The 16,282-nt window shown below is 36.2% G+C and overlaps 1 protein-coding gene across 3 annotated transcripts in view; it reads right to left on the reverse strand.

Moving 5' to 3' along the window:
* Positions 1-232: 232 nt before the first annotated feature.
* The window catches only part of NRIP1 (nuclear receptor interacting protein 1), a 99,720-nt gene continuing 83,670 nt past the window's right edge, over positions 233-16,282 (reverse strand). For all 3 annotated transcript variants that reach the window (XM_046001758.1, XM_046001756.1, XM_046001757.1), the window contains one exon: positions 233-7,549. In XM_046001758.1, the coding sequence (XP_045857714.1) occupies positions 3,727-7,197 (3,471 nt within the window). In that variant the 5' untranslated portion in view covers positions 7,198-7,549 and the 3' untranslated portion in view covers positions 233-3,726. The remainder of the gene's footprint in view (positions 7,550-16,282) is intronic.

Raw genomic sequence — 16,282 nt, forward strand, 5'->3', positions numbered from 1 at the left:
ACACACCAAACAACAGAATCAAGGCAAGGTAGGCTGCCTGCCTCTTTGAGCTACACTTCAATTGCCCTGCCTCTAGATACATTAACTCACTGGCCACCTTCTCTTTCTTTCTGAGAAGGGTAAAGCATCCTTGAAGACTTGCTACTTTCATGACCAGAGAGTTTTATATTTATGGAAAACCTAAAAACCAGAGAAAGCCCACAAAATAACAGTCATTTGAAACCAAAGACAATGCATTTTTTTCTCATTTATTCAAATTCACTGCAGGAAGTAAACACTAAAAGATTAAAAAACAAAACAAAAAAATTCACACTGCAGTATGTACAGTTCCATGACATCACATGAAGAAATTAAATTTCTAATAAAAATGACAAATTATATTACTAAGCAGATCGCATCAAAATTGGTTGTGTAAACCCCAGAATTCATCTCATCAACGGTAATGTGCCTATATTCCAGCATCCTGGGATACTCCTGGTAGAACAGTACATTTCCAATGGGATTAAAAAATTCATGAAAGTAGTTGTGTGAACTCGTCATGTTGAAAAGTGGTTGACTTGATTTTAAAAAGTTTTAAGACCCTTGGACTCAAAGCACATTCTTCCACAAAGCTTAAACCACAGAAGTCATATCCAAAAATGGAATACTGTCATGTTGGGATGAACATCTGATCTGACTTGTTAAGACATTTTGCCAAATGCACAGATGCACAGGGTCCCCCATGCATTTTCATGCAGCAGGTAATTACCACTTAAATAAAAGGTTTATTCTATACATTTGTCCAGACTTGCAACTGTATACATACATGCACGATTTTTAAACCTGTCTGATTATATTTACACTTATACATGGAATATACAGAAACCAAAGAGATTAAAAGGCTTTTCTGTTGCATTAGAACAATACAAAATATGTATTTTTCATTAAGGAAATCACTATTTACATCACCTTTAAAAACTGATTTTAACATCTTCGTGTAACAAGTCAATATATATATATATACATATTATATATATATATATATATAAAATATATACTCTCACCAGTTTACTCTTCTGTAACACGTACCAGAGAATAAACAGGTAATGCTACTTTACCGTTGTCAATGAGAGCTGTAGTACCCTTTCACAAATGACTTCATTGGGAAGAAATTATCTAGATATCTAAAATAGTCCTTGAAAATGTGTCTATGTGCATCCTTGTATCTACATAATGCATAAACAAAGTGAATTTATGGATATGTGCCTTTTCTCACTGTTGTTCTTTAAGATCACCCTAAATTCAAATTGGGGACATTCTCTAGTAAATCAGAACATCATTTTTCTGGTCATGTTTAGCTACATATTGTATATCCTCATTCCTTTAACTGTGAACGACGACAACAATAACAAAACCAACCAACCAACCAAAGGAACAAAAACATAGCAATGCTGGCCCTCGATGGTCATTCCCCTGACCTAAACTTCCCTCCCTGTGAAAGCCCATTTTCCCCCAACCAAAGGGGAATACCAACAGTTTTTCTAGCATACCTTTAAGGCTCCAGACCTTTCATAACGTAGCAGGAAAAAAAGACTTGCTTAAAAGCTTATTTATATGATGTAGACAATAAGATTGTCACAAAGTCGATATGGGATGGAGTAGAATATATTCACTGGCCAGTGGGATTTTCACTTCAGAATAAGTGTATGCCTTCATCTCTCCATGATGTAGCGTATTACTCACTCCTGACTATTGTTTTATAATATATCCAGTAACTATTTACAAACCATTTTGAGAAAAAATAATCATTTAGGGTTTTAATTCATATCAGGAAATAACGTCCATTTTTAATATAAAAATCTTAGAAACAACTTCAAGTAGAACAACTTCAAATAGATTTCCTTCTAATTAATAGTTGATTATATAATAATTTGTTGATAGGTCAGTTGCAAACCTGGTTCACTTTTAAAAACAAAAATATTACCTGGTGAGTGAATTGTGGACCATGAAAGCTGAACTTAAAAATATGGATTTGTTTCAAGATCAAAACCCCATGTGGCTCAATAATAAGTTCTTCCAAGATAATAGCAATGTTTACTTCTAATTGCAATTTTAAAATAATAGGTCCAATGGAGTGATCGTGTACAACTCTGTCATGTCTATGTGCCCTTTGTACTCCTCTGTTTAGTCAATCTGAGTTTAGTGTCTTCCTTGGGTTTGAAATGTTTTCATCTTTGTCAGCAGTGATCTTAGGACAATGATTTTAATAGAAACTAAGGATGTATTCAGGAGAAGTTTCCAAACCATCCTGGAATCACCTGAGTTTGGTAAGTGGCCCTGTTATACCATCCCTAAGGCTAATTAAGTAGATGTTACTCATTAGAACACATAAATAATCACAGATTTTCCTGAGATGTTGAGCCAGATATGAAAGTTGTCCCCTCCTCCCAATTTTTTTTTTTGTCGTAAAAAGTATTTCGAACCCGATTTTCCAAAGACAGAACGGTTATATATGAACTACAATACTGCAAATTTTGAGTTGATGTACAACTATACTGGGGAAAATATAGGCATCAAATAGTTGTTGTTTTTTTTTTCTTTTTTTTTTTTTTTTTACAATCCTGTGTTCTGAGAAAAGTCGTAAGCAATGGTTCTCAAACTTTAGCGTGCAGAAGAAACATCTAGGGAGCGTGTTAAGATGCAGGTGGGAGATTCCCAGGTCTACTTCACAGAGCTTCTTGATCTGTAGATCTGAGATGCTGCCTAGGAATCTGCATTTTAAAACAAGGGCTCCAGATGATTCTAATGCAGGTGGTCTGAGTCCAGCTTTTAAGGAACCCTGGTCGTAAGACTCACAGGTACCACGGAAATGGTGAGAAGTAAATTTTATGGTGAAAACTGTCCAAAGAAAAGCCATTTGCTTCTGTTAAAAACAACTTCTTAAATATTCACCGATTCAGGAAACCACCTGAAGGTAAATGGTTAACTTTCCTAGTTCTGTAAAAGGAGGAATATTAATTTAGTAAAGTAGCTAAAATACAAAAATGGAAATCTGCCTTTTTTGAAGGATCTACAAACTCCCATCAATTGTAAATCAATTTTTACTAAGTAGTACAAGGTTTAAAGAAATGGATATTGAAAAGGACTGGGGTGGGGCAGACACATTGGGAACCACAAAACCCCTTCCAAGAGTTAAAAATAAATATGTTTTTTTAGCAAAAGTGAAAAATGTAAGCATATTTTTTTTCTAATTTGTTTCTGAATCAGATAATGAGAAGTGAATTAGGTTTTTTTTTTTTTTTACTCAATAATTAACATTTCAAGAGTTATTTAACAATTTGGATTTAAAAACAAATGTGTTATGCAGGCTGACTTCTGAAAAGCAAAATAAAGTACCCTAATAAAGGCAGCAAAATGCGTTAATCCACTATGGATGGAGATTTACATTTTTCATTTATGCCTGTTATCTGATTATAAAAGAATTTCATTCATAGGCTACTCACAGTTGTTGTCTGATGCATACAGAGTGTTAAACAACCAGTTGCTAGTTCAGTAGTTTCCTCATGACATCTAACGTAAAGCAAAAAGCAGTATGCATATTTAAACATCACCAGTAACCAATACTTTTCAAAATGAAAAAAGTTTCAATTATACCATGCTTTTCTCAAATCATGCTCTTATTTATACAGATCGCAAGTTCATACTAAGCAGTTTTAAAAAGATCCGAAGCTGGATGGCAGGTACGTTTTATTCTGATTCTTTTTTTATTGTTAGCACGTTTCCCAGAAGTCCGTAAACTTCTCCGTTGGCGCTGTGTGGACGAGAGGCATTACTCCCCATATGGCTATTATATGGGCTTCTTAGATTAAAGAAAGAAGCTTTAGTTTCTGCGGCGGGAAGTAACTCTTCTTTGACTGTAACCTGTGAGACACTTTCGGCAGGTGCAGGCTCCCTCCAAATGTCCTTGTCCTGCGTTTCTCGACTGGTAACAGCACTGCCTCCCTTCTGAAGCATGTAATACAGAATTGGGTTAGTTTTGGTCAGCCTGGGACAGTCTTTCTCATACTCGTTCTTATCCGCATCTGTGATAACCCACCTAATGGGTCCCTTCTCACCGGTCACGGAACACCCGTTCAAAAGCCCAGATTCTGGTCTAGACCCTGCACAGCCCAAGTGCTCGGGGAAAGGGGGACTCATGGGGGCTTTCACTACTCCTGGGTACGGAAATGTCCTGCTCTCCATGCAGCCGCCGGGCTGAGGGGAACCGTACATCAGTCCGTTCAGAGAAGAAATGCTGAATTCAGGTTTGCTGTTGGTCACGTTATTTTTGTGTCCTTTCTTTTTGCTCTCGACGACAGAGTTACTCCTGTGCTGGGACAAATCTCTCACACAGTTTTCTGAGAGAAGCAGCTGCTTCAGGACATTGAAGCTTTTGCTCTCCCTGGCCCAACTCCTATGTTCACTTTCGCTGGCCGCACCATGACTGGCAGGGTACTTAAGTTCAAGGTCATTTTTGCTCAATTTCAGCTCTTGCTGGTTAAGCAGGGACCCATACAGTCCTTCCGCAGCACTGTGACTGTTTGCCGCGTCGACGATGTTATTTTTCATCTTCTTAAATGGGTTTTCTAAAGGCTCAGTATAAAGCTTCCTTTTCTTAGGGACCATGCAAAGGTTCTTTGATTCTAGAATTGTCAGTTCACTGTTTCTGTGACTGTTGTCCAGATCTTCCGCCAGGTAACTCTCTTGATTTTGTCTTAGCAGTCGACTCAACAGACCGTTCTTTGAGAAAGAAAAATCCTGAGGCGAAACGGGCTCCGATTTAAAGTCCTCGGACACGGGTAAGGCAGCTGTGCTTCTCTGCACGGGAGGCGCCGGACCCAAGAATGGGGCCCCCTTGGCGTCATGGGTCAAGTGCACATTTGAATTGTGAGTATGTAAGTCATCGCAAGGCTCAGATTTGATTTTGACCATCAGTATTTGTTCACTTAAAGCTCTATCTGCGTGTTCCTGAGTACTTTCGTCTCTTACAGAAATCTTCTCTTTCTTTTCACTCTTCCCTTTGTTGGAGTTTCCCAGGAGCAGCTGGAGGACAGTGCGCCTTTCAAGCAGATTTTCTATTTCAGAACCAGAAAGTCCTGATTCGGGACCTGTTGCTTGGCTGCTCAGCGCCTTGTTTTCCTCCACTGCGTTTGTTTTATTTGTGAGCAGAGGACTGTTTAATCTGTCAACCATGCCCACGGGTCTATCTGTGTTTACACTTAGCAGCTGCCTGCTGGGTCTCTGCTCTTCTCCTGAGGTGGACTGCATTCCACACTGAGCTAAGTTCTGTAACAGTTTACTGGCACTGAAAGTTGCGGAGTTTTGTGCGCCTTCATTCTGCCCGGGTTTCTCTCCGTGCGACTCTTTGCTCTTTGTCAGGTCCATCAAGTGGCTGGATGCGGCACTGGCTGGCTTTTCAGACTGAGAGCCGCAGGCATATGGTGGGGAATTCCACTTGATGACCAGAGAGTGTTGGGAGAGATTGATGGGAGACTCTGGTTTTGTGGAGCCGAGTAATGGAGGAGTGCTCACCGGGGTAGTCCTGTTTGCACTGGGGCTTTCGATGACCGAAGTCCTCGTGTAGTTCGGAGTACTGAACTTGGGCACATCGCTGGGTACTTCCTGAGGACTGCTGTTTCTTTCTACGTTTTCTTCATTCTTATGGCCAAGGAGCAACTGAAGAAGGGTTACTTTCTGGTGTGAATTTAGTTTAGAATTCCTTGAGGTATCTTGATCTTCTTTGATATCTACGGTGGCGGGGACTTTGGGATCCCAGGTGTTGAGCAAGGACTGAGTTAAATTATCCAGAGAAACAGGCTGGTCAGGTTCCGGTTTCTCAATTCGATGTTTGCATGACAAGTCTATGGGAACACAGTTGGAGTAAGAACTTTCGTCGCCACTGCTGTCATCTGTAAAACTAGGGTTGTTATCGGAGTACTCATCGATAGTTGTGGGTGTACTACTATCCTCGAAAATGCTTCCTCTCTCACTATGGTGATGTCCGTTCATTGGCTTTGGTATGGTCTGGCTTTTAAGAAGATGTAGTAGCAAACTGTTATTAGCAGCTTGTTTGATATTGTTTCTTTCCAGTGAGTTCTTGTAGCCTGCATTTTTGGGGGAAGAAGGAACGACACCCATTGGACTTTGGAAGGCCGTATTTTTGCTCGCCATTAGTTTGCTCGACGATGTTCTTGCCTGACCATTGAGATGGCCTGGCATTCCTTTCGAGAGCTGGAAACTGCCAACATCCTTCTGGCCGTTTTCTTGTAATCTGGCCATGGCAGCAAGTCTTTCACTTGCTGCTTGATTTGCATTTTGTGTTTTTAAAGCATGTTCCCGAGAATACTGCTGCAAATGGGCTTCACTTGAGAGGAGTAAGGCCAACTGGCTACAAGCAACACTAGGTTTGGGTGAAGTGGCCGGACTAGCCCTTTTTTCCACCATGCTTGCGACGGCCTGCAATCGGGCAGCACACGACAAGGGTTCACTCATGACCTTTGTCCCGCTTTGTCCAACATGATGTGGTGACTCCACGAACCTGTCTCTGATGAGGTTTTTAGTTACATCGGGAAGATTGGTATCAGGCTTTTGATCTTTAGCTTTACTTTTCTTCAACAGAGTTTTTAAGTGACTTGATGCAACACCATAGCACCTTAAATCTTTCTCCACTTTTAAAGAATCATGACCGAGCGTGTATCCTTGCTCCTTGAGGCTCTGCCTAATTTGTTGCGACAGAGCAACGGTCTGCAGCCTAGAGCTGAATGACTGAAGCAAAGAGGCCAGTAATGTGCTATCTTGTTTGCCTTTAGGCACATTGTCAACCATGCCAGCTAGCAAAGCTTCCTTCTTCACGTTTAAATTTACGATGGAATCAGACAGCCTCTTCCGCTTCGCGGCATTCCAGTCCTCCGAAGACTGCAAGAGTCTGGCTTTTTTGAGATGCAGCATGCCAGATCCCTGATAGGACTGTGCATTGAGAACTGGACCATTACTTTGACAGGTGGGAAATGCATTACCAGAAATGTTAAAGTTCTGATCCTCTTCATTATGCCCAGCAGAATTTTTGTCAACGGCAGTACCTGATCCCTCTGCTGCCTGATGCATTAGTAATCCTTCTAGGTAAGTTAAAACAATAGAATCCTGGTGCACATCAGAGCCAAGCTCTTCTCCATGAGTCATGTTCAATAGAAGTGTTCACAAGAGCTTGGTTTCTGTTCACGTTAAAGAATGGTTTTCTGGGGGTGAGTGAGATGTAACTTTAATAAATGACTGCCAGTTTATCGCCTTCCATAGTAATCAGGCAGAGATGCCCTGTGACATTCCAACCAGGATTTCCTCTGGCAATGACAAGGTGAAAGATAGACAAATTCCAAAGGAGTCTGATCACAGGGCTGATCAACTCCTAAGCAAGAATGAGCAGAAAAATTCCTCAATACATAGGTCTGCAGCAGCAAGCAGATACAATCCTCAGCAAATATACTGCTTCTCCTTCTTCATCTTTTGTGTCCAATTAAATGCAAACAGCAGTGTTCTAGAAAAAGAAAAAAAAAATAAAAAAGTTAAGAAGGGACAGAACTTGTGTTATGCTATTGATAAGCAAAAAAAAAAAAAAGTATTTGAAAGTTTCTACATATGTGTGTGTAAAACATACTTACATATGTAAAGCATATTGTACATACATATATATGCATTGTAGATACTTCTTTGGTAACATATTTTGCCATTCCTATTAAACTGCAAATTGCCACTGCAAATCCTATGAATCAATCCACACTGCAAATCAATTAGAGAAAATACTTTGGCATTATGTAACTGTCTTCGAAAGCACACCAAATTTCTGAATTTCCATGAGCACTTTAAACAGAGTAATATGAATGCTAAGTCTCTTTTATAGTGATGTAGCTCTATGAGGGAGCTAGAATTAGCTTTCTTATATTAATGGGAGCTTATGAAGGAACAAAAGCAGAGGTGCAGAAAAGAAAAGAGATCATGTGACATGGACTCATCTGATGAGCTGGGTGTAGGGTTGAGTACTCCTTCTGATAGCATCCTTGAAACATCCCAAATTCCGTTAAGTAATTTGTAGGATTTCTGTTTTCAAAGAAATGGAAGACTGACAAGTGTAAGTATCTTACAGGCCTATGCAAAGTGTGACAGTCTTAGTCATATTCATAAACACTGAAGCATAATCAAAGCTTCGTTTTTACCATGATCTATTAAAAACAGAAGAGAGTGATTCTCTAGATGCTCATCAAGTCTATTAGAGGTTTAATGTATCCGATTTAAATCTTCACTCATTTGCTCTATGTAAAAATTTTAATGTAAGGTCCATTCCTAGCAGATGAAGACGACAGACAGGTTATGGATGAACCTGTAATTCTAAATTTCTAGAATGTTCCTCATAGAAAATACTCTTTTCCCCACCAATGCTATTTCTTTTTGTGTCACTTCATTATCAGTATTAATAAAGTATAAATAAACTATTATACATGATTGGAAAAAAATTTATAAGATTTTTTAGAATAAAAATCATTAATCTAGAAAAATGTGTCAAGGCACTTGTACCAATTTTTAGTTGAGAAAATGTGGTTACCATAATATGTATAAACATTACTATGTGTAAACAAGAGGCAATCACAGCGCCCTGTAGAAAGTAGGTAGGAAACAAATTTAGAATAGACTTGAAGGGAAGATGAATAATTGCTTCCAGAAAATTCTAAGTCAATGCGGTTATTTTTCATTAATTTTTTGGGAAAGAAAACATATAAACAGCACCATTATGAAACAGGGAGGAAAGACCTTTTTTAAAAAAGGAAACCTTTTTTTAATACAATGAATCTGTAAATCAAAGGCTGTATCTCCTGAGATGCTGCTTCAGGAGTCACTCAGTGGCAATACCTACCATCGTGCTAGCAAAAAATGAAATGCCGAAGAAAGCAGGAATTCTGAGACTACTTAAGGCTTGAATTCACTCAGAGCCTACTATTAAAAACTCTTCAGGGAATTGAATGAGCCAATTTTTTTCTGATAACTTCCTTTTCTTTCCTTCAAATAACTGAAGCAGGAGAAATCGTTAACAATCTTTCCTAGCTTTCCCAAATCTTGCCTTTTCATATTTTCATAATAAAAAAATACAACTTAATTGACAAATTTAGAAAAGAAACAAGAGGAGGCAAGGTGACTGAATATGGTATAGCTCCCAGACTACAGATATTAGGATATAATGTAAAGTATTACCACCGCCTAATAAACAAACTTCTTAAAGTTAAAATCATGTAGTTAGTATTATAGCCTGACTCATTTTCTTTTAGCAAAAAGACAACCACATTTTTAAAAGATTTTTTAAATTTATTTGAGATAGAGAGAGAGCACAAGCAGGAGGAGAAGCAGAGGGAGAGGGAGAAGCAGGCTCCCCACTGAGCAAGAAGCCTGATGGACCCTGAGATCATGACCTGAGCCAAAGGCAGACACTTAACCGACTGAGCCACCCAGGCGACCCATCACATTATTTTTGAATCTCTGACAGAGTTTGTTTACTTTTTTATCTTATACACAGGTTACTTAAGGACACTGCCAGATGCTTTAACACATATATTCGGTAAAAATAACTAAATGTCAACGCACCATTAAGAAAGGTTTCTTGAGAGACTGATAAGCAATATATTTTAAAACTGGAATATTTTACAAAATACTGTGATTCAATGACCTATCAGTGGATCTACTTGCATGTCCATAACTTTGACAATGATTTATTAGAGCCTGTGTCTACTTAAAGATACTCAACAGTCTCTTCACCAACACAATAACGAAGAGACTTTACTTATATGGCATACACTTGCTAAGTGGTTTTGCAAAGGGAACAGAATTTTCCACAACATTTGGATTACGGGATGTAAAAGAAAACAAAGAGCTTTGTAAAAGTAAGGAGGGGGCAGGAAAAAAAAAAGGTAGAAAAAAGTAACAAATGAACAAATGAGGGCCTCACAAGTTTTGTAACTCTTGTGAGATTCTGTAAAGAAAATTTTAGTTTAGAAACTAAAATATGTTATATTAATATACTATCTTTAAACATTAGGTTGGTAGATATGGCAGGCAAAACCAAGAAAGATTTAATGAACCCTAAAAATGCACATATATGAAGGAAAAAAAATAAAACTTACCCAGTGGTAGAGTAAAAGTTGGTTGAACTGAAACTTAGTTGTCACTTTTATAAAGATGGTGCCAGAGAACTTTTAGAAAAATTGATTTTTTAAAAAGTTCAGCGTAACCTTCTATAATATATCAAGAGGTGACTTAATCTTGATTTTAGATTTATCCTTCTAAATCAAAATCAGCTCTTTGTAATTTTCATGGATTTGTTTAACCCTCAGTACACCAAGAAAAAGAGACATCACCACTGCCATCTAAGTGCAACAAACATTTTATTAATATTTAAGCCAATTTATGAATAGTTTAAATAAAGTAAGAATGAAGGGATAATATGAAAAAAGTCAGCATTTTAAGTAAGAATTTACACATTCTTAATTCCATATCTTCCTGGTTTTGAAAGATAATGGGAACTGACAGCTCATCAACTGTCATGCAAGAACCTGGAAATATCCTTTAAGTACCAATTCCAGATTGGTACATGTCTAAGGCGTAAGCTTTATCATCACCTCCGAGTCTTCTTTTTGTACTTGTATACTTCAAAATGTGTTACTGTAGAGAACTCTGAAAGCTCATAATGACGCTGACGAGAGGACAGAAATCTTCCTTGTTTCATACTTGCAAAATACGTATTTTTTATTTTTAGACTTACTAACACCAATTATAATGATCAACCTAATGGATTATTTCATATCCATGTCATCTATTTTCTTCCGGTCTCCTTTATTACAAAAGAGCCTTCAATATTTGTCCACTTACGATCCATTTCAAATAAATTTGGACGTACCAACATCATAAAAGAAGAATACTGTCATACTTCCTTTGAGCGAAACAGAACAGTTGAGGTTCTTGTCACAAAACAGTGAGTGATGAGGCCCTTCTTATTGAAGTCAACTGACCAGATGAGATACTGTATTTCCTTTTTTTGTTTTTAGAACTATATGGTTGTGGCAACAATGTGAGGTGATGGGTGTATTAACTAACTTTATTATGGTAATCATTTTGCTATATATGTGCATATCAATTCACCACACTGTAGACCTTAAACCTTCACAATGTTACATGTTAATTATACCTCAATAAGCCTGGAAAAATATAAAAGAACTATAATGTTGAACTATATTGCTCACTCACTGATTCCTGAGTGTGAAAAAATTCATTTAGGATGTTATCATCTGAAGACCACAGTGAGAGATGTTGCTTATACAGTCAATGTCACCATCATCATTCATGTCTGGAGTACTACTAATCATTCTCTTTGCAGTCATCCTCTGATTCATCTAATTGGAGCATCTTCCCAGGCCAACTTTCTTTTCTTTGACATTATAGATGGAAAATGAAAAATGCTGAATTTTCCATTGTGTTTACTAAAGACTTAGAACAGGAAGACTACAAAGACAGTGTCTCCAGACTTCTTAACATTCATGAAAAATGATACAGAATTAATGGACTATGCAATAAGGAACTGAGGATGATACAATGATGACTTATTTCACTACTGCATCATCATTCTAGGCACTTCCATTATTTTCTCTTGGCTTATTCTTTTTAGTCTTTATTTGGCACAGTTGGACATAAATAATGAATTAATTCTCAAGACCAGAAAATGGCAAAATACTTAATGATATGGGAAAAATTAAGGTCACTAAGGTTCTGTAACATATCTTTGATTTGGCACATAGAGTAATAGCAAGATAACTGTCTTTTCCCTATTAAAAACACATTGATTAAAATGTTAAAACAAGAGTTAAAGGCATGCAATATAATCCTTTCTACTAGTTAGAAATAGTAAAAAAAAAAAAAAAAGTTTCAAAAACTAACACCAGATCCAAAGAACCCTGCTTGACAGTGTATCAAGGGTTAACGTAGTTCATGACAATTTAATAAAATTCATGTAAAACTACTTTATAACATAAAAATTATAAACTGAATCTTCCTTTTATTAACTGAAAATTATTTAGAAGCATGCAAATCTTTTAAATTTTATAAAATTGACATTTTACTGCTCTAGCTAGCATACGGAAAAAAAAATTATTGTTAGATTTAAAAAAATAATCAAACTAAACTATTAAAGAAGTCCATGGAATCTTGACCATATGCACAAATCTGGGGAAAGATTCAAGTTTCAACACATAGGTTAGTTTAGTTAAATATCTATCTAGTAAAATGTGTGAATTCAGAGTGTAGTTTTTTAAAGCTACATTTTCTTTTTTTTTAAGTACCTGAAAAATATGAAATTATGTTGAAGTCTAAGGTTTTTTTTTTTTTTAGAACTTTAATCAATAAGATAGTTGTAAATAATTTGCACGTTAACAGTTCCCAAATGGGTGTTATATTGATTCTTTGAAGTAGTTAAACTATTTTCATTGCAATGCGTTTTGCATTCTCTATTTGGAAACGGCTTATTAAGGAAAGGGAAAATCTACTGAATTTTTAAGCACTTTTTAAAATGACAAAACAAATTTTTATTTGGATAAATGAAAGATGAATCTAATAGAATTCTTGCATGTGGGACTACTTTTAATTGACAATAAATAATGAGAAAGGTCTTCCTCTAGCTGTTTTTAAGGAAAGGATTCAGTATCTTACTTCTGATCAAATTCTCCATTAGAAACACATTCTAAATATGTGTTTATTAAATAGGCCCCACTCCTATTGGGGGCGCCTGGGTGGCTCAGCGGGTTAAAGCCTCTGTCTTTGGCTCAGGTCATGATCCCAGGGTCCTGGGATCGAGCCCCGCATCGGGCTCTCTGCTCCACGGGGAGCTGCTTTCTCCTCTCTCTCTGCCTGCTTGTGATCTCTGTCTGTCAAATAAATAAATAAAATCTTTAAAAAAAAAAAAAAGAATAACTCCTATTGGACAATATTACCTAATTTCCACTGTAGATTATTTTAGGGATGCTTTTCACACAACAGACTAAGAAAAATATTAAGATGTTTCACTAAGCATTTAAAGAAAAATATCTGAGTACAATAAGATTCCAAAGTCCTTATTATTAAAACTTCTATTAAATCAATACAAATTGAGGTAAATAATTTAGAAAACTCTTGGTGTTCTCTAAGGTGAGACTCTGAAAGAAAGTTTTAAAAGTTGAAAAGGGAACAAAAATCCAAGATTTTTATTTATTAAAATTTATCAAGAGGACATAATACCAAACATTTTCCAAATATATGAGATTAAGCTTTCTAAACCAAGGGCCAATGAGAAGTTCTAATACATGAAACTTAACACTAAATTTCACAGAACCAGAAAGAAAAAATAACATTTCAGATTGAGGGTCTTGGGGCTTTCTTAACAAGTGAAGACTACAGTGAACCCCCTATTATAAATTAAAAATTAATTTTTACCAAAGTCAATAAAAACTGTAAATAAAAAAGGAGACATTGCCATTACTGATACTATAGAAATGAAAGGGATCATAAGAGGTTATTATCAACAACTATACTCCAACAAACTAGGCAACCTATAAGAAATGGAAAAACCTCTAGAAACAGACAACTTACCAAGACTGAATCATGAAAAAAATAGAAAATTTGAAGAGAAAATTACTAGTAAGGAGATAGAATTAGTACTCAAAAATCTCCCAATGAAGAAAAACCCAGGACCAGATGGCTTCACTGGTGAGTTTCACTGAACTCTGAAGAAGAATTAACACCAATTTTTTGTCATACCCTTCCAAAAAATGAAAGAGGAGGGAACACTCCCAAACTCACTTTATGAGGCCAGCAGTATCTAGATACAAAACCAGAAAAAGGACCCTACTAGAAAACAAAATAAAACAAAACATACAGGTCAATATCCTTGATGAATATAGATAAAAAAATTCTCAATAAAATATTAGTAAACCAAATTTAGCAGCATATTAAAAGAAACATTTACCATGATCAAATGGGACTAATTCCCGAGATGCACAGATGACTTAACACCAGCAAATCAATTAATGTGACACATCATATTAATGGAATGAAAGAAAAGAATGATGATCATCTTACTAGATGCAGAAAAGCATTTAACAAAATTCAATATCTGTTTGTGACAAAAACTCTTAACAAATTGGGCACAGAAGAAATATCTCAACATAATAAAAGCCATATATTGACAAGCCCACAGCTAACAACATACTCAATGGTGAAAAGTTGAAAGTTTTTGGTCTTAGATCAGGAACGAGACAATGGTGTCCAGTCTTGCCACTACTATTAAATATGGTATTAGAAGTCCTAGCTAGAGCAATCAGGCAAGAAAAAGAATTGAAATGTATCAGAATTAGAAAGAAAGAAGCAAAAATTTTCTCTATTTGCAGATGAAATGATTTTATATATAGAAAATCCTAAAGACTCAACTAACCCAAAGTCTGTTAGATGTAATCAATAAATTCAGTAAGGCTGCAAGATATGAAATAAACATGCAAAAATCAGTAGCATTTCTGTATACTAGCAACAAATTTTCTAAAAAAGAAATTGATTCTATTTACAGTAGCATCAAAAATAAAATACTTAGAAATAAATTTAACTAAGTGAATAATCTCTATTCTGAAAACTACAATGATGACAGCAAAGGAAAAAGACGAATGAAAAGGTATTCTGTGTTCATGGATTGGAACAATTAATACTGTTACAATGTCACTTCTACCAAAAGCCTCCTATCGAGTCAATGCAGTCCCTATCGAGATTCCAATGGCTTTTTTTTTTAAAAACAGAAGTATAAAATAACACTCTTAAAATTTATACGGACCCACAAAAGACACCGAATAGTGGGGAGGGTGGGGGAGCTAGAAAGAAGAACAAAGCAGGAGGCATCACACTTTCTGATTTCAAGCTATACTATAAAGCTATAATCACCAAAATAGTATTGGTATAAAAACAAATAGACCAATGGAACAAAATCAAGAGCCCAGAAATAAACTAATATTTGCCAAAAGAGTCAAGAATACTAAATGGAGAAAAGATAGCCTTTTCAATTACTGGTGTTGGCATGACTGGATAGTCACATGTAAAAAAATAAACTGGACCCATGTCTTATACCATTCACAAAAATGGATTAAAGACTAAAGTATGACCTGAAATCATGAAATTCCTGGAAGAAACATAGGAATAAAAGCTCCTCGACATGGGTCTTGGCAATGATTTTTGAAATATGATACCTAGCAATAAAGCAAAGCACAAGCAATTAAAAAAAAAAGATTATATCAAACTAAAAGGCTTCCACACAGCAAAAGAAATAATCAGCAAAGTGAAAAGATAACTTATGGAATGGGAAAAGATATTTGGAAGCCATATATCTGATAAAGGTTAATATCCAAAATATATAAAGAACTCATACAACTTAATAGAAAAAACCCAAATAACCCATTTTAAAAAAGGGCAAAAGACTTGAATAGTCCTCATATTTCTCCAAAGAAGATACATGAAAAAATATGCTTACCATTACTGGTCATTAGGGAAATGAAAATTAAAACCACAATGAGACATCACCTCATGCCTGTTAGAATGAGAGAGCAAATGCTGATGTGGGTGTAGAGAGAAAAGTCCCTTGTACACTCTTGGTGTGTTTGTAAATTGGTACAGCCACTATGGAAAACAGGTATGAAGGATCCTCAAAAATTAAAAATAGACCTACCATATGATTTGGCAATTCTACTCTGGAGAATATATCCAAAGCAAAAAAAGATACTAACTTGAAAATATATCTGCATCCCTGTTCAGAGCAGCATGATTAACAAGAGACAAGACATAGAAATAACTTAAGTGTCTATAGATTGATGGGTGAATGGAAAAAGAAGCTGTACACACACACACACACACACACACACACACACACACACACACACACTGGAATATTATTCAGCCACAAAAAGAGGAAATCCTACCATTTTGTGACAACATGACTGGCCTCTAAAGCATTATGTTAAGTGAAATATTAAGTCAGACAGAAAAAGGCAAATATGATATGATCTCACTTATATGCAGAATCTACAGAAATAAACAAAAATAAAACAAAACAAAAGACAGACTCAAAGAGATCAGATTGACAGTATCAGAGGCAGAGAGCTGGGGGAGGGGAAACTGGAGGAAGGTGATTTAAAGGTACAAACTTCCAGTTACACAATAAGTTAAGTCC

This window comes from Meles meles, chromosome 4 (genome assembly GCF_922984935.1).
Source record: "Meles meles chromosome 4, mMelMel3.1 paternal haplotype, whole genome shotgun sequence".
Lineage (NCBI taxonomy): Eukaryota > Metazoa > Chordata > Mammalia > Carnivora > Mustelidae > Meles > Meles meles.